General features: G+C 53.2%; 3 protein-coding genes across 3 annotated transcripts; 1 reads left to right on the forward strand and 2 right to left on the reverse strand.

The window, feature by feature from the left end:
- Positions 1 to 10,540: 10,540 nt before the first annotated feature.
- On the forward strand, positions 10,541 to 16,567 carry HER10_EVM0012743 (uncharacterized protein). Its single transcript, XM_035482129.1, has 2 exons — positions 10,541 to 11,569; positions 11,773 to 16,567. Exons 1-2 carry the CDS (start codon positions 11,446 to 11,448, stop codon positions 15,165 to 15,167), a joined length of 3,519 nt encoding a protein of 1,172 aa, XP_035328637.1. The 5' UTR covers positions 10,541 to 11,445; the 3' UTR covers positions 15,168 to 16,567.
- A 2,347-nt stretch (positions 16,568 to 18,914) lies between these two features.
- Positions 18,915 to 20,114, reverse strand: HER10_EVM0004085 (Upc2 protein; the record flags this gene model as incomplete). Its single annotated transcript, XM_035473740.1, has 1 exon — positions 18,915 to 20,114. The coding sequence occupies one exon, from the start codon at positions 20,112 to 20,114 to the stop codon at positions 18,915 to 18,917; it is 1,200 nt and encodes a 399-aa protein (XP_035327861.1).
- An 827-nt stretch (positions 20,115 to 20,941) lies between these two features.
- HER10_EVM0003262 (uncharacterized protein) lies at positions 20,942 to 22,330 on the reverse strand (the record flags this gene model as incomplete). Its single annotated transcript, XM_035472945.1, has 1 exon — positions 20,942 to 22,330. One exon carries the CDS (start codon positions 22,328 to 22,330, stop codon positions 20,942 to 20,944), a length of 1,389 nt encoding a protein of 462 aa, XP_035327780.1.
- Positions 22,331 to 22,340: the final 10 nt, after the last annotated feature.

A 22,340-nucleotide genomic window follows, 5' to 3' on the forward strand; every position in this document is an offset into this window, starting at 1 on the left:
AACATCAGTGTGGATCGGCAGAGGACGCCAGTCGAGAGTGAGACGAATGAGAAGGCTGCTCATGTTTCAACAACTGTGATCTGTCGTTGTCCATGTGTGGGCCCTGAATCTCGGCGCACCTGATGCATTGCATTTTTGCAACTGCCTGCACTGCACGCCTTGGGACCAAGACTCCAAACCCAGTTTCGACTGGGAGATACGCGCCCTCACTGTAGCAGCAGCAGCCGCAGCTTACTTGCTCGTCATGTTTCGGCGAGTTGTCAATACTAACAATGGTTTACAGTGGAATGTTCTGTAAGTCCCAACGCAAGTGTTCTCGTTGACTCAGGGGGAGGGTGCCATCCTTCGTCGCCGGGGATGGGTTGCACTCTGACCTGCGGCTAGGGTAGAGCCCGATACCCCCTTCGATGATTAGAGTAATTTGGGGAAAAGTTGGAGAATCTGCAGTCGAGGGAAGGGTGACAGTGCCGAGCCGCGAAGCTATGTCGTACAGATGGTTGATTCGATGCGGCCTTGTCTACAGGAGCAGGCTGTCTTGAATTGCCTGTCTCTATCAATGAAACTCGGCCCAAGTAGCAAGACTTCGGTTGGCCCTCTCCTAAGCTCATGTCCGTCTCTGCTTGGTACCGAGATCGATTGAGATATGGCCATGGTTCAATTGCCTTGCGTTGTAGCTGTATGGATGAGATATCCAGTATGCTTTTGTTGCTTTAATAGTGGCAGGACAAATGTAGCCTAAGCTCTGAAAGGTTGCAAAGCTGTATGCAGAAACATCCTCTGTTGAGCAAGCTTTCGTGCTTACGCCGGCGGAAGCTCCGCAAGCACGTTCTGAGGATTCGTCGAGAGCTTGTGTGAGGGCCTACCTCACCATTGAATCCTTGCAGTCGTTCCACCGTGCTCAGCAGAGCTAATCCCCGTTCCCCACACTCTGCCGAAAATACTAGGCGCATGGTACGTGCTGAAATGTACGATGCTTCTCTCCCTCGATGGATACCAAGCCGGCGGGCGTGGGCCGCGGAAACGCGCGAGAGTTTGTATTGATGCGAAGACGCGGTTCAGAGGCCTTGAAATCGGGAGCACGAGGTGCAATTGCGCGGGCTGAGCTACCCGCAGCAAGTCGTTGTTGGGCAGGGAGCAAGGACGGGTGATGGACAGCCCAGCATGCAATCAGGAAATTTATTTAGACTGTAATGGATGGATCCGTTGGCACCTCGATCGTCGTCAGCCATCCGTAAAGTGTGGCATCTGAAATAAGACACCCAGGCCGCTGGTATTCGTTCCTGACGCAGACCGTGAGGGACGTCACTTGTTTGCGCCGTCGGTGAGAAATCGTGACCGCGCTGATCCTCGTTGCCATTGCGGGCCACGCTCACCGTCTTCCATCAAGAAGCCCCGGACCTGGCGCTGGAGGGGAGCTTGTGTCTGAGATAGAATGCCGGCAGCGGTATCCCGTGACGGAAGCCAACACTATCAAAATGTCTGAAGCAAATGGAACTTGGAACCCGTCGATGGACTAGCACTGGGTAGCTAAAACAATTTCTTTTCAAGCGTGCTACAGCTGCACGTATCATCACGTCCAAGGATGAGATGGCATTGCTGGCTGCGTCCTAGGATAAAATGTCCGTCTCCCTATGCAGGTAAACCGGCGTTGAACCTCATATCCCTGAGCTGACAAAGTGTCGGAAGAGGTCACAAGGACAACAGACGAGGGTGTGGGACAGGGGTGGCTTGTTAAGCCGTTGGTACCCCAAATCGCTAGGCTCGCTGCTGTGCCCTGACCGGTCCGGGCGTCGCCGTGAACAGAGGCGGTAGCGGTAGCGTATCCGTAGCGTGGGCGCTGTCAAGATGTTGGCGGCATCGCCGGCGTCTACTGCTCAGCCGTTTTCTCTCATCGTCGCAGCAAGATTCGTTTCAACAGTGTGGGCTGGACAACGCAGAGCGACGGGGTCCTTCAATCTCGTATCCTGTGTTGGGCGAGTCGAGTGGTAAGCGAGCTTGCGACAAAGTTTCGACAGCTCTAGATTCTGAAGAATATGTTCAATGTCGAGTTCCATCGGAAAGCGCGCGAGAGGACCCTGCCCAAGTCTGGATACCAGTCACCGACGGGCTCCCCTAGCATGACATGTCGTTAACAGGAGGTTATTGCGAGGGTTCCTTGGAGGAGGGCAGAGAAGCCCACCCAAGCGATTCGCCGTTGGACAATGAGGGCGGGTAGCCAAGCCCCTCCATCTATTGACTTGCAGATAGGAATCATTGCGTTTTCCCGTCGTCCAATTCCAGTCTGCAACCCTGGAGCTCCACCGACGTAACAGCAACGTGTGAAGGTGTGCGGGCTAAGACCCCGGCCCATGTCGACGAAGCACAGTGAGCTCCGGTCTCAGCCAACACTGTCAGAGGTACATGGAGGACCGAATAGTTGTAAGTACCTGCTTCATAATGTCTCTTTTTTGTGCGTCTCCGGGACCAAGGCGGCTGGGTAAGATCGACGGGCCTCTATGGGTCTCGACTTTGTGCCTCTAGTGTAGGCACCGTTATTAATAGAGTACAGATCGGAGGTTTTGTGCTTTGCTGTGAGTTGTACTGTAACAGGCAAGAAACTGGAAGCTCTTTGTCGAGCAGATGATATTCGTATGTTGGTGAGAGCATCGTTGCCACTCCGCGTCCTGGAGAGAGATTCAACGGTGATAAATCTTGATATAGGTTGATAAACACGGACCCAACGAGTCTCTGCAGATGCTTAATGCGGGAATCATGATTATACACAGAGAGCGCGGGCAGTCAGCAACACATCTAGGACGGTGGTATGTCCCCCATAGCCTTCTTGATGTAAGATGGATGCGTGGGCGATGTGATGAAAGTCATTTCCTTGACGCAGGACATACCGGCATCTATGTTGAATGATATCATTTTTGTCGCCAGCGCAGCTCAAATATTGGTGGCCCGAAGCTGGAAACCATTTCGAGCTGTGCAGAAAGTGAGTGACCCGGCTTGTTCTTCTAAGATAAACTCTTCAGTTTGTCAGCCCGTGTCTCGGCCCGCTTGTATGCTCGCCCGCTTTCTCTTCTTCCATACTCGGTGGACGTTGCATGCAAAAAAAAAAATGCTTTTGTGCAGAGATCTGAAGCTGTGACGCAGTTTTGGCAGAGTGGAGGGATCTGGATCGCGGCTACTACCAGGCAAGCCCTGCTAGCTCCGTGTGACTCTTATTCTCACGATTGAGGTGCCATGGGATTTTCAGCGAGTTGGACCCTCTTGTGCTTCTGTCTAAGTGTTTCGGTCTGTGCCATTGGCGGACAACAACGGGCGGCGGGCACATGTGGACATCTGCAGTCAAGCGGAGACAAGTGGCATCAGTGTCTCGCGTTTCTGGACTGCCCATTGATAGCGAGGCAAAGCCGTCTTTGTGTGCGCAGGAAGTAAATAATAGGATTGTAGTAAGAGGCCGCCGCCGGCCTCGGAACGTAAGAGGACGACGCAGGCTGCTGACAACTTTGATCGGGTACAGCGACCGATCCAGTGAGCGCTGAGCCTACAGAGCGCCGTCTCCCTTCGTCCATGAGCCAATAGGCAGAGATGGAGAGATATAGAGCGGGCGGCGATAGTGTGAAAAGGTCAGGGTGTAGCCAGATCGTTCCTTGTCTCATCTCTGTGTCCGTACGCTACTACGATGTGCGAGTGTCGCCTTATGTTGGTTTTGAGGAGTTCCCCTAAACTGCCGCTGTTGTTTGCACTTCGGAGCATGCTGACCATAGCTTGCACAGGCGTTCATGCATTATGAAGCCCCAGTGGCGGCGGCGGCGGCAGCGGCGAGATATGAAGTCGGGTCGGCTGCCTGGCAGGGCGGGAAGTCAGAGAAACCCACTCGTCGTAGCCGAGACGGGTCCATAGTTGGGATCCGTGTGTATCTGGGCTTCCCGTTTCCCGTAGTGTAGTGTACCGATAGCCGTATCGGAGATATTGCTGTCAAAGTCGATGGCTGGGCCGAGCTATGGCCTTCTAGTGGACTGAGCAGGAGGTTGGGCCATGTCAGGATGTGCTCATCTGGCGGATGGAGGGGCAAAACCGCTTGTGCTGAAGAACTGGTGGTGGTTGTGACGGAGAGTGTGACAGTGGCGACGAGTGGTGGTGGTGGAGTCTGGCGTGGAGAAGTTTGATGCTTGGGTTTGTGGGTGATTCGGTGAGGGAACGAATCTCCACCTCAGATTGGAGTCTTGGAGTGTGACAAGGTGGAGTCTGTGCCCAGGGCTCGAAACGAGGAAACGGGCTCAGAATGGAGTGACATGACAGCTGGCCGTGATTCGATCATGGGCTTTGGGAATGCGGCGACGGCGTGGGTGGATGCGATGCGAAGCGACGGTCGTTAATGTTGCGGCCGCCGGTGAGCGTTGATTCTCGAAAAAGAAGAGACGACCCTCTCGGACATCTGGAGCCACCGAAGACATGCGAACAAGGCAAGAACTTTGGCCCGAGAAACAAGGCAACAGGGGTCTTGCCGTTGCATGCCACGCTCTAGAGCAAGTAAGTACCTTAACACGCTTAGGTAAGGAACCTAGGCACGGAGTACGGAGTACATAGTGTACTTATCCAGCGCCGAGTAAACGTCAGCCTTGAGGCCTGGACCTGAATTGCGTTCGAATCTTGACATTTCTGTTGATACTTTAGCTTATTACGTGAGTACACCTGAGATAAGGATGTCGGTTGTTCATTATGCCTTCCATTCTCTCGGGTATAGTCCGTGGAAGTGAATGGAAGTAAAGTGATAGGCAATGGGAAGGCAGCATTTGCCAATATGAAGGAAGCCACGAACATGAGAAGCAGATGGTACCTTAGGTACTCCTTACTCCGTACCTTCCTGTGACTGCACCACGGGGCGACAGAGTGGGACCCGCCGCACTGTGCTTGATGGGATCTGATTTGGTGGGACAGTCACCCAATCATCGATGATCGGTGTCTCCACTACGTGAGGTACGTGCCTTTCCACTCCACTCCAGCCCGAGCACGGGGAGCTCAACCTCACGTTGCTTCTCGTCTCAAACACTAAACACCAAATCAAACACCAGACCACATAGCAACTTAGCAGACAACAAGCAGGGCGCACCACTTACACAACTGCGTAGAGGTGTGATAAGGTGCTTCTTCTGAGTCTTACCTTACGAATACCTGAGCACACGATCCACGACACAACTACGAACTGCCTTGCATCCGCTCATGCACTCGGCCCTGTCCTGCTGCACCTCGACCTCCAGGCCCTAGATAGGCCCTCCCGAGTTCCCTTTGACTTCCATGGATAGCTACATGCGTAGTAGCTGCACCTGCACATTTCCAAGCAGCTACTCCGTCACTGTCCATTCGCACTTGCCCTTGCACTTGCACTTGCGTTGCAGCTTGATGCAGCAGCGCTAGCGTGCAAGAGGCAGGGTGCCGCCATCTTCGCCAGCCACTCACGGCCTCTTTCGCGACAACGCCCTTGCTCCCCCAGCTTCCAACCCACCAGCACCGCCAGACCACCAGCAACCGCGGGCTCGCAAATCGATCGACTGATTCTGCTTACCTGACGACATGTTCTTTCAATACAACTCCCCATCTGCCATTCCAGTTCTGCTGGTCAGTGCCCCTCGACCTGTCGGGATCCAGCCGCTTCTGTACTTGCACCATCCCAGGCACTATATCGAACAACAATGAACACCTCGATCCCGTGGCTCTCCACATACTATGAGTCTCTTATTCCACGGTGCTTTACCCTAGGTTTCGACGCTGGACGAGAAACGTATGTTGGACAATAAATCGCTGCCGCATGTCGAATCAGAGATGAGCAACAATTGAGCACGGAAGCTCGCCATTGGACGTCGGCTGGCCCATCAGATACCCGACGCGCTGATGCTGATGCAGAGTTGTCTGCAACCTGCAACATGCGAACAGAAACGGGCCTGATGCAGCAGAAACAAGAAGAAGATGCATGCCATTCGGCCATGGCCCCATCGGCCACCGACGCAGCAATGGTTGGAATGAGCCGGTGCTTCAGCCTCCAAAACCCTTCATTTTACCTTGCCTTAGCTTTCACGACGGCCTCCGTGCCTATTCCGACTTGTGGCCTGCCTTCGGATTCTCAACGGCACGGCGAGGGAACTCCGTCCATCACCAGACCATACGTACATTCTCACCATGCGCCAGCCGATCCAAGCAACTCAAGCAACCCAAGCGTTAAGGTCTCGTCAATTTTCAAATCGGTTTACTTCAGCGTCCATCCAGAGATACCAACCGCAGACTGACGATGAACCACAGCTGGACTGACCTCATCTTGCCGCTTCGATGATACCTCGTTCACCATTTCCATTGCACTACGGGCTGCTTAACTTGCGCTGGATTGGCTACGACGTGGAAACCCCTACCTCCCACATATGCAAGTACACACACTGGAGTCTGGACGCCTTGCTGTCTTGGTGCCACCTACAGATCAATACAACTCATCTGCATCCACAAAAGACGAGAAACTTCGGTACCTGCTCTACCCGGCTTTCTTCGAGTGGCCCGAGGTACAGAAGAGTCCCGCCATGGGCTACGGCGGACGATGTACCTACCAAACCCGGCTGACCACGAGGCACCGTGTTGGATACGGAGAACCCTGATCAGCGCCTTTTCGTACCGATGTATCCAAGTGTCTCCCATCTCTCGTCCGCTCTGCATCAATACCTACCTAGCTCCCTTCCAGACGTGTGTCAATTGCAGCCACCGGCATTGGACTGTTTCCTTCCTTTTTCCTGCCGTGGACTGTTGAGGATGCTGCTTTCTTCAGTGCAACCAGAGGCTGGAGGCTAGAGCTGCCCCTCCAAAAAGGGTACAGGGCCCATCAGCAGCACGGCCACTTCGTTCTCCGGCTATCGGTCTCGATCTACCTCGGAGTTCTTTGCCATTGGCTGGAGCTGACGGCCGCAATTGTCAGCACGTCGATTTGAGTGAGCGACAGCGGCCTGACCTGGTCGCGTATGTTTCGCATTTCATCGCAATGGCTCTTGTCAGGTAGGGCAAAAACGGGATGAATTCGGTCAGTCCATATACGCACCAAGCTGCCGCAGCAGCTTGTTCTCCAGCCAAATCCGTTTGATTGTCAATGCCGCACAAACCGGATCAGCCAGGCACAGAAGGAAAATACACCAGAGACGTCGAGAGAAAAGAACCCCCAAAAAAGGGTGTGTTGCTTTGGTCGTACGTATCCGCCGTGCCACGCCAGGCCGGTGTATGCGTAGGTGTGCGACACCACTCAACTAGTCAACCTAGCTTAGCACTCACACCTCACCGGGCGTCACACACCGTCTTTGCTTCGGATCATATCCTAGCTGAGCACCAGTGGGAAACTCAATTTCGCAGCGGACACTCGCCCGGGCCAGGCTTGGCCTGCCTCTGGAAGAACCCCGGGCCATGAGATATCCAGCGCGGGATCCTCCATCCAATCCACTTTGCCGCTGAGCCAGCCAACGACAGGCCTGGCATGTCGAGTGATGCGACTGGACGCGGACTGCCCTGCCTCGACGAGACCTTTGGGTACAGATACTTTGCGCTCCGTGCGAAGAAGAGCCATGGAGCCCGAGGCTTTGAGGTACTGGGCAGTTGCTCTATTTCCGAACATCTGCCCTGGCTTCCCTGTATCTTATGCAGATGAAATGTGAGAGAAAGCCATGGCACGCCACGGCAGCTGTCGTGCGGCGACATTGGCAGAGGCGCGCGGACAGCTAACCACAACAGCGCCGGCGGACGATGGACAACATGACAACGTACCGAGAGAGCGCCCCCGGTGAACGGCCGGCAACGAATGCCCCGGATCACGACGCGGCGATACAGCATCGCGGAGCCGCATGGTATTGTTCAGCATTGAGGCAAGCTCTGTACGCGAGAGCCCGGGATGTGCTGGTTGAATACCAGCGGTAACGGCTTCGTGCCGATTCCCCTTGTACATCGACAATGGGCAAAACTCAGTCTGACCGTCTGATTATTTCTGCCACGGCCAGCCTTTCCTTTTACCTCTGGCGTTGTCGTTGGCATCAGTCGAATAAGCTCACAGAGGCTCACGCGTCGGGCCCAAGTCTCGTCGCCTTGCCGAGCTGTCCGACCCTCCGATACAGGTGTCGCATGTCTATTTCGCCACCGGACAGTGTCCCGTGCGATAAGCATGGGCATTCATACACATAGTATTCTTACGGCACAGACTGAGGAGCCTTGTTTGCTGAAGGATAGGATGGTCCTGTTGTTGAATCGGTATCGCATCTTGAAATCGCCCAGTCCACCAACACGCACGTCAAACCCCGGCATTAAGCAGGCTGTCCAAGAAGAGAGAACAGACCTTTTGGCGCACGGGACGTGGTCTCCAGACCCGATTACGTAGGAAACATGGCCGAGCCCATGTCCATGTCCATATTCACAGCCCTGCCCCCTTTTATCCAAAGTGATTCAGGCTTCAGGCTTCAGGCTTCGGGCTCAAGGCTCCAGGCTCGAGGTTCCCGACTCCGCGGTGGATCGGGTCATCTTCTTTTTGGCGAGGTGGTCCAAGGTCTACACAGGACAGTGGTACTCCGTCCGTACTTTGTGCACTGGAGGGCACGGCGGCGTGCTGCTTTCAGCCTGCAACGGTTCCCCCATACCAGCCTCCCCTTGTTCACCCTCAACTGGTGTCCCCCCTGACCAGTCTGTTCTGGGGGCTAGCCTGGGCGGGAGTGTAGCCATGTAACCTGAAAGCGGGAATGAAGCTGTTGGCGGAAAGTTGAAAGGCAGGTGATTAGCGGTTCAGGATTTGTAGGCTACAGGTGAGAAGGGGACCGTAGCGTAAGCAGGCGCTAATTCTTTTGCTTTTGGCAGGGGAATGCAGGACAGCGAGCAGAAAGTATATATGGGATTTCCAGACAAGATGGAACGCAGGACCATTATTGCCTTTTCGCGTTTACTTTGTACGGATGGATAGCTGGCAGGAAAGGGCTAGCGGAAGCCGAGTGAGTGACTTGCGGAACTTGTGGAAGCTGGATATGAATACTACATTCAAGTTCCGTGTTTTACACTGTCCGTTGAGTGAGGTGCGTACTTATCTTGACCAAGTCAGTCTATCCGGAAGCCGTACACAGGTAAGGTAGGCACAGCCTGCTTGCTGGTACGGATACTTCTACTTCCCTGGGCTGGAGGTCAAGTCATGTGCTCGCGCCAAGTCATTTATTCTTGGTCCTAATTCCGTCCGCCCATTCGTCCGCGGTGAGGCTTCCGTCTTTTGGTACCTTAGCATAACTCGGTTCGGTGTGGGAAGTTTCCGTACGGACATGAAATGTGTCAAAGTGCCTCAGCCTCACTCAGTCTGTCCACCGCTTTTCCGCACGAGGTCTCATTACATCACCTTACCTCACTGCCTTATGTACCACTTGCCATTTTTCTAACAAGTAACAACAAGTTGGCAATCAGAGGAAGGCGGATGGAAATCAGTATCCGTTAGTCCAGCAAGTTTCATGGAGCCTCTTGGAGTCTCCATGGAAGAAGGCAAGGTGATGCCCCCCCGTCCCCCACTACAGCCCGGACGGGGATGTTCAAGAGGCTGCAGTGATTGGTGACGGACTGGAGCTCTCGAGAGGCATGTACCTAATTAAGGTAGCCATTGGATGAAGGGCAAGGAGGAGAGAAAGGAAACAGGAAGGAATGGTGGACCACCTCAAGCCAGCCAAGAGAGAAAGAGAAAGAGAAAGAGAGAGAGAGAGGGACGACGACCCCTGGAGGTACTTTGTTCCCATTCGGTCAAGTGATGCCGCCGCACTGTGTCCGGGCCATGTTTGCCATGTAAAATTGACCTTGCCATCTCGGGCTACTGTGTACGTACCAGGGATTTATTGGATCGAGGAAAGTTCGGGTACGTATCGGAGCAAGGTAAGGTACCTTAACCCGTAAGGAAGGTAAGGCACCTTACCTTAGTGAAAGGTAATGAAGAAGCAGGTGCCCACAGCTGCGTGGAATACTAGAACCATATACTTTTAGCTGTGCGGAATTATGCCACATGTCTTCTTATGTTCATGAGAAGAGTAGGTAGGTACTGAAGCGACCTTTCTCAAATTGTAATTCGCAGGTGATTGTATTGAGCCAGCGCATGAGAAAGGAAGATTCTTTGGGATAGGTGCCTTGGACTCCATACTAAAAGTACCTTGAGTAATGGGGAAGGCTGCGACGGGACTTAGGGACCTAAGGTGCTAAGGTGCTAAGGTATGGTGAGTCGTGACTGCGGCGGTCGCTCTCTTTCCCATCCATCAAATCTCCCATCCCACCGACGGACCCTGCTTTCGCGTTTTGTGGGGCATCTGCGACCTTGTACCAGTCCTATCCCCGGTCAACACACACAGTATCTCCAGACTGACCGAGGTACTTTGCCTGACGTTCGATGGTAAGGTACCTACCTTACCCTTCACGTCCCATCGCCAAAGGTACAGTACCTCGCACTAGGTACCCGCCCACACACCCACAACGCACACACACACACACTCGCTCTTGCTTGACTTGACGGGCATCTCTCTTGCTCTTTCTCTCTCTCTCTCTCTCTCTCTCTCCCGCTGCTCTCTGCTTTTTGGTGGCAGGCAGTCCACACCAACTCCCGTGGTCCTCGCTCCTTCCACTCTTCTCATTTTGCCCACAGATGCACATCAGGCTGGGCTGGGCTGCAACGAGCGTTTCCCTAACAAGTACCTCAACTCCCCCTTCCCACCATTGACCACTTGCTTCCTCTTCCCTTCCCCTTCTTCCTTTCTTTCTCCAAGCAACTGCTTCGACCGGTGGGAATTGTTCGTTCAACGAAAGCTTCAATAGCTCTCTCCTCCATCCGTACGAGGAACCAAGACACGAGAGCACCTAACAAAGGACACTAGCAAGACAAGACCGAGGGAACCATTTGCTGGCCTGTTTCCTCTCTCTCTCTTCCTCTTCTTCCTTGCCAACTACCTACCTGCTCTCCGACTCTTACTCTTTTTACCTACCTACTCTCTTCCTCTGCGGATACTCTGGGTTGGACTTAGCATGCCAACTTCGGCTTCCAACAGCGACTTCTCCCTCTTGTCTTCCTCTCCCTCCAACTAAACGCCGCACCCCGAAACAACCTGGGCACTTTCCATCACCCCCCGTCTCCAATCCACCCCGCCATCCCTCTTCCTCAACCCAAGTCTCTCTCTCACACACACACCACGCACACCACAAACATCCAATAACTCGAACGCACACAATCAATCTTTCTCTCTTTCACTTCCTCTCGTACACTTTCTTCTTATCTAAACCCACCTCTTTCCCTCGCTTGTTGCTATCACGCACTCTCCCGACCGCCGAGCTGCGTCCAAGCACCCCCCCAAAAAGCAACCCGACCCTTCTTCAACCCAACCAAACTCCCCCTCCACCTCCTTGCCTTTACGATCACGACGAACGACGATTACGAACCCCAAAAGTATGGCCATGAACGATAGCGAGGTCAAGGTCGAAAAGAACTCCAGCATGACTACGCCCGCTTCAGCTCCGGCCCCAGCTGCCGCCAACACCGCTGCCGCTGCCGCCGCAACCACCGAAGACAGTGGTATGAGTCGCACCTCACCTTGCTCACCCCTCCAAAAACTGCCCCTCCTGTTCCCACCCGCTTGTCCCGCTATTCAATTCAATCCCACCACCACCCGTCCACCGCCCATGGCTTTCCGAGGAATGCAATGCAATGCAATCGACCCTTCCAATTTGTTTGAATGATCCTGATCGTAGCTGACAATGTCCTCGCAATCAATTTAGTAGCTTCTACCATTACTGTCAACACGAAGACACCTGCCAATTTCCCTCCTCCCAAGACCGATAAACCCCGCCCCCATGTGTGCGCGACTTGTCAGCGCTCTTTTGCCCGATTGGAGCATCTGAAACGTCACGAGCGTTCCCACACAAAGGAAAAGCCCTTCGAGTGTCCCGAGTGCACAAGATGCTTTGCCCGTCGCGATCTGCTGCTGAGACACCAGCAGAAGCTTCATCAGACCACCACACCCTCGTCACGTCCTCGCAATCGTCGTGAGAGCGCTAGCAGTGCTGCACCTGGAGCCCGCGCACGTAAGAATAGTGTCGCTGGTCCCAATGCTGCCGCCGCCGCAAATGCCGCTGCTGCCTCGATGCGACCCAGGGCAAACACCATCAGCCATGTCGACGGCAACGCTATGCAGATGATTGCTGCGGCCAACGCACAGGTAGCTCGAGGCATGCCTCCTGGCACACACAGCCGTCACCCCAGCCTCGCGGGGTTGCCCGTGCATAACATGGACTTTGCCGGCATGTCGGCTGCGATGGGTCACAGAGGCATGTCTCACGGCTTGCCAAAGCTCGAGACGCACGGCATCAACAATATGGACTTTAGCGGCTTGCGGACCGCGCCTCCCATGGCCGTATTCAATCCCGACTTTGACTTCGAGGGTCTGCTGTTCGGCCCGGGCTCCACCATCAACCCTAACGCGCTCCACTACAATGATTCGCCGCAATCCATGGCCATGGACCAAGCTTCGCCGTTTCCCCACGGCCTGGCCGGCGATATGTCGGCGACGCAATTGGACGACAGCTTTGACTGGCTGACCGGCTTCGAGCACCAGATGTCTTTTCAGGGCGCCGATAACGCTGTAGACGGGTCGAGTCCCTCGGCAATTAGCACCACCAGCCAAAGTGGCATTAGCGATGTAATGGTGGACGGCTCCAATCATCATCCTGCTCCGGCAGGAACAAGTTCAATGTGGCAACCGGCCGTTATGGGTCCTCCTCAGGTCCCGAACCCGTTTGCCATGGATCTAAATGGTTCGGTCTTCCCAGATCTCTTAAACGGAGCACCCGTCTCACCACAACCTGCTGCGCAGAAAATGAACGATGCCTATTTCTCGACGCCGCCTCCCTCTCTTAGCTCCCTCAGTCCGTCGATGGTTTCCGGACTCAACACGCAAAACCTCAACCAAGCGCTCAACTTCAACGGAGGGCCAGAGACCCCCTCGTCCTTGAATGGCGGTAACCACGGTGTGTCGCCCGTCTCCACCATTACGGAAACGACCCGAGGTGCCATCGTTGGTGCTCTTTCGCAATGCTCTCCCTTTGGTGGACGGAGATACTCATTTGCGACTCCAAGCTCGCCAATGTCGCCGGGCTTTCAGAACACAGCCAACAGTGTTCCAGACCATGTAAAGAATTTACCTAGCACTCAAGACTTACAACGATATGTTGGCGCTTACCTTCGTTACTTCCACCCTCATCTGCCGTTTTTGCACATTCCCACTTTGACTTTTGAGATGCCACCCACCGCTGCCAACCGATCCAACACCGTTGGTGGGAGCGGGTGTCTCATTCTTTCCATGTCTGCCATTGGCGCCTTGTACGAAATGGACCACGTCCAGTCTCGAGAACTTTTCGAGATGGCCAAGAAAATGATTCAACTGTACCTTGAGGAAAGGCGGAAAGCCGACGTGAGAAAGGCCGACTTACGGAGAGCTCCAGCATCTGACCCGACGTCTCACAACCAGGAATCATCTGTTCACACCCCGGTATGGTTGGTGCAAGCCATGCTCCTGAATGTCGTCTACGGCCACAACTGCGGGGACAAGACGGCCAGCGATATCGCCTCCACTCACTGTGCTGCTCTTGTCAGCTTGGCCCAAGCTGCCGACTTGCTCCGCCCCATTCGCGTGGAATCCACAGAAGCTCATGATACCCACATGCATGACGATACGTGGAGCGGCCTTCGGTCGGACTCCGAGGAGCATGCGGAGTGGCTCCAATGGAAGGTGATGGAGGAACGCAAGCGTACCCTCTACGTCGTCTTCATCCTCTCAAGCCTTTTGGTTGCCGCATACAACCACACTCCGGCTTTGACCAACTCGGAGATCCTGCTCGACCTGCCTTGTGATGAGGACTTCTTCGCTGCCGAGAGTGCCACGGCCTTCGCGGCCAAGGGCGGTATCCGCGCCGCAAACCACAACCGGATGACATTCCACGAAGCCTTGGGCGACCTCCTCAGGTCTAACGAGAAGCAACAGAAGCAGCTTGCCTTCCAGAATGGCCAACAAGTAATCGGGCAAGGTGGCATGAACGACTTTAAGAGCGATCTCAAGCCATCGACGTTTGGCTGTCTCATCTTGATCAACGCACTTCACAACTACATCTGGGAGACCCGTCAGCGCCATCACAACAAGGTATGGACCAACGAGGAAACCGAAAAGATGCATCGCCACATTGAGCCAGCCCTGAAGGCCTGGCAGGCAGCCTGGGCAAGCAATCCGAACCATAGCCTCGAGAGACCGAACCCTTTCGGGCTTGGACCGCTGTCTGCCGATGCCATTCCGCTTCTCGACTTGGCCTACGTACGACTTTTCGTAAACCTCGCTCGGTCGAAGGAGAAGTTTTGGCAACGTGATTGGGATGCCATGGCTGACGAGCTGTCCCGGGGCAGCGAGATTGTCCAGCACGCCGAGCATTCACCCGCCTCCAACCCGGAATCGACAGGCACAGATCATTCTGATAATTCGGTCTCAAGCTCTGTATTCGTCGAGTCCCCGGCGACCCAGTCATCGTCATCTCCAGAGTTTTCTGCCGTCAAATTCCAGCAGGCCCAGGCTGCCCCAAACCGGTCCACTTCTCGTAGAGAGAAGCATCTTCGCAAGGCCGCTTTTTACGCAGCAGACTCGCTCGCCATGTCCGACAAGCTAGGTGTCACATTTGCTGATTTCTCCAGCAGAGAGTTGCCTCTACAGTCAGCCATGTGCGCATTTGATTGTGCTCAAGTACTGGCTGAATGGGTTGCAACTTTGCAAGATCGAGTAGGCCGTTACCTGGGAGTTCTCGGTCAGGATGATGTCGACCTATCGCAAGTCCCTGCAATTATGCTGCTGGAGGAGGAAGATGTTAAATTGCTCGGCAAGGTCCAGGAGGTGTTGGCCTCTGCCGAGATGAAGATGAATTTTGAGCTTGTACAAGGAAACATCGCGGGCGTCGATACAAGGATGCAAATGGACGATCACGCAGGCCACGCCGCCAAAATTCTCAGAGTCACGGCCTACATGCTCGATAAAGCCGCTGTCTGGCCAGTCACTCACTTGATGGCCCGATGCCTCGAGACTCACGCTACTCACATGCGAGCCAGGGCCGAGAAGTCTGTCATCCCTTGCGACTAGGGTGTTGATGTACGAGGTTTTGTGGGATGCCAATAACGTTCGACTGCTCTCATTGGAGAAGAGAGAGATAAGCTGGAGGTTGCCGGCGACCACGTCCAGTTGCTAGAGGGCACACTGATGGACGAGGTTGCAGATATCGACGGGACGCAAAAAAGGGGCTGGAGGCCGAGGAACGAGAAAAGTCCCGATACATGGAGCCGACAACCAAGATATCCGACACTTTTGTGGGAAAAGCCAAAAAAGTTTCTAAATGACGTTACGACGTGTTCCCGGCTGGGAAGCATATTTCAAAGCACGGCATACTACAACGCCGCCATTGTTTACGTTGACGCTGCCAAGCGATCCGATCATTCTTTCATCAGAATATGACGCAGCGATGAATACTGTACATCAAAAAGTTTGCTTGTTCCCCAAGCTACACCGAATGAACACGAAAGGTCATCAACTTCGCACCCAGGCTGGTCAGTCTGCATCGAGCAAGTCTCTCGGAGACTTGGTGCCAGTCACGTCTCAGGGGATCTTCATTGCAGGAAGAAGCCTGTTGAACCGGAGTTGTGTGATCTTGGATTGGACTGGGTTGGGGCGGCGTTTGTTCTTTTCTTTCCACTTCTTTTGCGGATGCGATGTGCCAACTCGAACTTGAAAGCCAAATGTTGGTTCCCAGTCAACCTCCTCCGGCTTGAGTGGCACATTGGCAATTCGCTTCACTAGTCCCTACCGCGGCACTGCCACTTCTCAGGTATGCTGAAGCAGTGTTCGGCGGTTGAGGCTAGTGTTCCCAGCACAGCCTTATTGATCATGTCATCGTCGATCGACTTGATGGTTGACATAGTCGGAGGGCCTTTCTGGTAATTTTCATGTAGTAAAATACCGGGGTAGGACATCGAACGAGGTTGGATACGTGGTCTATCAGCTTTCCCTGCGCAGGAGATCCGGTATCTTGTAAAAAAGGGTGGACGGATGGGGGATTGTATGGATGAAGATACCGAGTTGATATTGAGGTTCGCGCCATGCCATCTTATTCCGCTTTTCAACTGGATATGCGACGGAAAAGCAGGTTGGTGCAGGATCTAGATATACCGGCAGGGTCATGCTTGAGGACGAACCCATCAAAATGGGATAGGGAAAAAATACAATCAAAAGGAATGAGATGAGAGACGAAGCCCACCTTGATTTAGTTTCTAATGTGAAGGCGCTTGCTTGCTTGTATCCTTCCACCTACCTAGTACCTAAATACTCGGTGGGCGAGGTTTTGCGCGTCAGGGGCAACAAGATGTGCCTTTGGCGGTGCTAGTATTCTCGATCCAATCACCTCCGCTCACGAGTTGGCTGTTGGCGTGATGCCGTCCACAGCGTGCTGGTCGAAATTATGGGCGTACGGTATGGCCTGAGACTTTCCGACCCCACGAATCGCAGAAACCATGGCCTTTCATGTACCATGTAGACGTGTGCCTCGTGGAGAAAGTACGAATAGTTGTCGATATCCAATATCAAAGGCAAGCACCCATCTCGAGCATCCGCGGAGTTGCAAGCTGCAATGAAAGCAACACCTTGCTGGTTTCTTATTCCTTATCCAACTCTTGAATACATAATTCGCTACGCTATCATAAAACACAAAATTCCTTCCCAATACCAACCTCCCACGCAACCCCAAAAACGACTAGACAACATCGCTCAGCAAGGCTGGAACGTAGCCTTGAACCCAGTCTTGAACTGGGGCGGGAAGGCGGCCTTGCCACACGCCGACCCGAAGGCGCCTTTATCGTTGGAGATGCAGCATTTTTGGTTGCCCTTGAGCGCGCCGTCAATGGTGCCGCTCTTGCAGGCGACCTGGGTGAGGTTGGCGGTCAGGGAGCCGGAGGGCTCGTAGCGGCCTTTGTTGGGTGCCGTGTCGATTGTGCCGGCGCATTGGACGCGGTCTGCTGCGTTGCTGTTGGGGGGAGGGATGTTAGTGATGGGTTGATGTTGGGCAGGAGAGAGAGAGGGGACTTACACTGAGAGAGCGATTGCGGCGATGGCTGCGAGGGTGGTTGTGAACTTCATGATGAAGGATGTGGGAGGTGTTCTTGAAAATAGGTTGATTTTTAGAGCGAGAGTGGTGATCAGTGAGTGAGTGAGTGGCTTTAGTCTACCAGGACTGTATACAATGATTGATGCGATTGATGAAGAAAAGAGCACCTCATACCTGGACTCTTGTGGTGCTTAAGTAGTCTTCTCGCTCTCACGATCTCGAGCAATAGATCAGCTGTTGGTTTAGCTCGTTTCTACGCATGTTTCTACTGTTTCTGTGTAAAACGGCACCGCCGACGACAGTGCTCAGGATACATGAAACAGCCTCGTCAGCATATTCGCGCAATGTGAAGCTGACGATAGCGTGTTCCACCTCTTAGAAACATGACTCCCCCTTTGGTGGTTGTTCGTATGGTGGTCCCGGTCGTTTGGGTCGAGGGACCAGAATTTCCCAATGCGGGCGTGCTAAGCTTTCGCTGCCCGCGTTTTGGGCCCAAAAGGGTGAAAAGGGTGAGGATCGTCCCCCTTTTGAGATCCCCAATATTTAAGCTTCGCGCCTGGGTTTGGGGGATCTTTGATCCAAGCGCGTGGACGAGAGATGTTCTAGAAACGGGCTCTGCGGGTCTCCTAATTGTGTGCTAATGTGCTTGAGTGACGTGACTTGACTCAGTTGCTGGCTGGAGACACGCATGGCTTCCCCGACTGTTTTCAACTGTGAGATTGGTGGACTAATTGATTACTCTAGAACCGAATAATACTAGATTAACTTGACATTCCTTGGGAAGGAAGACTTGATGTCGTACAGCCTGGGCTAAGACTTGAACTAAGTTGGAAGTAATTAATTTCTACATAATTGATTAGATTTTGTTCATCCCATGAAGACCATATTTTCAGTTCTTAGACAGATAACCTTGCTATAGACTTTGTTCCCTTGGAATAATGCCGCACTTGAAAATGGCAACCCTCTCTGGAATCACCGAGTCATGGCTAGGGGATATTCGTCGTGAACCTTATTGATCTCAAGTGAGATGCGAGCTGCTCGTAAGGGGAGAGCAGTGGTTCCATGTTCACTTCAGACGAATCTAGAAGCATCGAACTGACTTCGCTCAGAGTTCTTCGAGACGGTTGATTCCGTCTCGATAACTCTCCTACAGGTGAGATGGGACCAATCGACAGGATGAACATGATCGACCGACACGTCGATCTTATGCTTCACTTAAGGTGTTGTTGCATGTAGCTACCTACAAAGAGACTTGAGGAATGCAAGGAATACTACATAGCTGATGCCGACCAATACTGAGGCCAAGCAGGAAGTCAAGGGACAACATCACGATCAATGTTATCAGTTACTACATGGAAGCCTCGCTGCATCACAACTCCGACTTCCACTTCGGACTGCAAAGTGTACACCGAAAAAGTCACATAACAGGATCGCATGGCTTACGCAGCCCGGATGATCATGGGTCTATGCCTCTTCACAGGAGAGCGACTCGTATCAGCTGTCTGAGGCGGAGTCCTGAGTCGGGAACGGAACTTACGCCGGGTGGTCGGCCCGGTGGGATGGTATGACGGGCGAATAGCCTGGGGTCCGTTGCTGACTTGCCTTGAATTCATTAACAGGTTGCATTATGATGATCATCACGGCTTGCCGGCGGTGATTGACATGTGGGAGAGGGAGCATTTCTCAAGAGTATCGTGTCTTGGATAGAAGGGATCGATAAACATGCAGTCAAGGGTTCAACTTTCAATTAGAACCTGTAACGGCCAAGCCAGGACATCTTGCCAGAAGGACCCGACACTATTCGATATCAAATGGACAATGGGTGCGCCAGAACCACCGAATGCCCAGAACCGCCGGTACCTATGTAGCATCGCAGCGTAATATGCCAGAACGACGAAAGCCTCCGGTTGATGCTGGTGCAGTGCTTCGATGTACTCGTCCGGGATGCATAGGGGCCAGGCCATAACCGCGTGAACACCGACTTCAAACTTTGACGGCTGCCCTCCAGTTAGGTCGATGACCCATTGAAGCTTTTCTAGTGCCGTGATGCAAACATTTGTCGACGCAGAATCTGTTGGTATACTTTCCAAGAATTCTTTCAGCTGCTTCGTTTCCGGACCTGGAGTCTGGACTGGCTCCTTATTCATGACGTCCACGATGAACAAGAGAGGCTTCAGGTCAGATTGCAGTATCTCATCCCAGTATTTCCCGGTGATGGATCGCACCCCTCGATGGAGACGCGAGTAATTGACAAAAGCATCGATGAAGTCTGCGAGAGAGCCGCAATGCCACTGAAGCGTTTCGTAAAGAACATGTATGCCCAAAAGTGACGCAAATACGAAAGTCGGGATGTATGTCGTGTCCGATATGTGCTCTTTTGTCTGGTTGAAGAAACCCAAAGCTCTTGTCTGTAACTCTGTGGCTTGGTGAAAGTACATGGACGCCTTGGGCCCATTCTGCGTTGACAGATGAAGTGATGATAGTCCGAGGAGTTGGTCCAGAAGATACGGGGCCGTCAGGGAGTGTTCGATCGCAGTGTCGATGAGAGGCCGTATGTTGCCGGTCAGAGCCATGAACTCTGACATGTTTGACTGGGCATAGTGAAGGAAAGCCATGTGGCTCGCTGTGAAAGTCTGCCCGGTACATGAGTACACCTCTCCAGGGTCTTTGGGGATAGCCAAACACCGGTCAGCGCTGATTTCTCTGGGTGGCGCAATGCCAGTGCAGATTATGGCTGCTGTAGAGGATCCGGCTGAGGAGCCGTCGTTAGGCTCCGTTTTCAAGTAGGAGCATACTCGCTCCGCCATGATGCAGTTCCGGCATTCCGGTCGAGTCTCGTCACATTTGATGTGGCGTTTCTTACAGCCGCTGCAGCCGTTCCTCGACTTGCGGTGTGTTCGGCGGCCTGCGAGCCGGTCGAGAAGTTGTTTTGACATGATTTGAGGACAACAATATGTGAACCGCGGAAGACGATGTGAGAGAACATTAGATACGCGGGTTGTTATGAGAGGATATTCAAAGAAAGAACACGCGGAAACGGTCTTTGAACATGTGCTAGGCTGTATTTAATCTCTAGATTCTCTACGGATCCAGAAGCTTATTCAGGGGCTGAGGCTTTGTTTCGCGCGTTGGGGCTTGGCTTGATAAGTGTCTTTTCAAATTTTGCCTTACACGCGTATTACGAACGGCGCCCCGCTTCCCGTGCAGTGATGCGCTTCTAGTGCGGAAGCAATGCGTTCCTATACTCACTTGGCTCCCCAGTCTTGTGTGCACCTTGAAGTCAAAGATCATCACGCACTATTCTTTCCATTGACTGACTTGGATCGACGGGAGCTCCGAGCTACTTTCCTCAAGAGTTGAAGGTTCATTTGTATGAGATACCTTTCCGAAAGCTCTAGCGGTGTTTGGAGTGTCGGGCTTTTTCTATAAACCCCGTTGCCGTCGGAGCCGATCGATATTTTTATCCACTTCCCACTACTTTGCAACTAGGGAGTCATCCATGAGACGATGAGAACAAAGGCCTTAGGATTGAAGGCGTGGACGGGACTCGCGCCTCCGATCAGGTTACAGCCGTTCCCCAGTAGAAGATCGCAGTTGATAAAGTAGTAACCTGCAGGCTGTAGCTTACCCCTAACCACTCATCGATGATTAAAACATTATGTTCAATTATCTACACGTATCATACACTGGGGATCAAATATTTGCAAGGAAAACCTCAAAGGTGACAAACCCTGCCTGAAAGCGCCCAGTACGCCCTCTTCACCTAAGAAATCACCTGGGTCTCGGCCTGAGCTCTGATATCCTTCGAGCTGAATCCTGCCATGAAGCGGAAAGTACCACTTGGAATAGTCCACTGCTTCTTCTTCGTATCCCAGAAACTCAAATCCCTTCTCATGAGCTGAAAAGCCACAGACTTGGTTTCACCGACCTCAATATGCACCTTTTCGAAACCTCTCAGAACCTTGACTGGCGTCCCCTCGGGTGTTGTGGAGATCGGAAAAGAGACGTAGAGTTGGGGCACGGCTGAACCTGCAAGACCCCCTGAGTTGGTGACCTGGATCGAGGTTGAGGCTACCACCTTCCACAGGTCGCTCAGTCCGCCTGGCTCGACGCCATTCGCTTCATCCGCGATGGAGGAAACGTTCGCATCGACCTTAATCTCCAGAGCGGCTTCCATCTCAAATTCCGTATAAGACAGTCCAAAGCCAAATTCATACTGAGGCTCGATGTCGTTCGCGTCCAAGTGCCGGTAGTCAATCATTTGGCCTTCTTCAAAAGTGGAGTGCCAGGCATCTGGGTCGGTGATAGGTTCTGTCAAATTGACAATCGATGGACCGTAGTCCGACTCGTTCTTCGGAATGGAATAGGGAAGACGGCCAGAAGGCTCGACCATCCCCCAAAGAACATCAACAATGGAGTTTCCCGTCTGTTCTCCCGGGTAATGAGCGTTCAGGATAGCCGTTACGTTCTCGTTATCCGCCCACGGGATGACAACCACTCCTGGTCCATGGATGATGACGACAGTGTTGGGGCACATTGCCGCGGTGTTCTCTACAGCCTTCGTAGCTGACCACTGTAGCTCGGCAGACTGTCTGTCTTGGCCCTCGGTAGCGTAGGATTTGAGAAAGAGGAGGCAGACATCCGGGACGGGGTAGATTGTTCTGAAGCAGCCATCCGCTAGCTCGTCGTTGTCGAATAGTGCCTGCACTCGCCCACCGATAGACTCTACATGCTTTCGAATAGCTTCGAAAGGGCTGACCAAGTTTGTATGCCGAACAGTTCCAGAACCTCCGCCGATATCGACAGTGCCCATCTCAAATCCTTCCGGCTGGGTCCCGATATCAAGGAAGACCGAGCCTATGGTAGGAAAAGGGGCATCATTGCCGAAAACTCCGATATTGAGTTCGTCGGTCAACGGCAGGTTGCCGTTGATGTTCTTCAGGAGTACGGTTCCTGCAGCACCAATCTCTCGGATAAGCTCCGCATGATTGCCTCTGACATCGCGAGCAGTGACTTCCGAGTAGCTCGAAGGGAGCTGGACTTGACGACCATACTGATAGCGCAAAAATGCAGCTCCACTAGACGGATCGATGGAAGGAAAGTCCTTGTCTTGTCCCAGCAAGAAATACGGCGTTAGAACTCTTGTCGCCATGTCATCAAGC

The sequence above is a fragment of the Colletotrichum scovillei genome, assembly GCF_011075155.1.
Source record: "Colletotrichum scovillei strain TJNH1 chromosome Unknown Contig00010, whole genome shotgun sequence".
NCBI classification, from domain to species: Eukaryota; Fungi; Ascomycota; class Sordariomycetes; order Glomerellales; family Glomerellaceae; genus Colletotrichum; species Colletotrichum scovillei.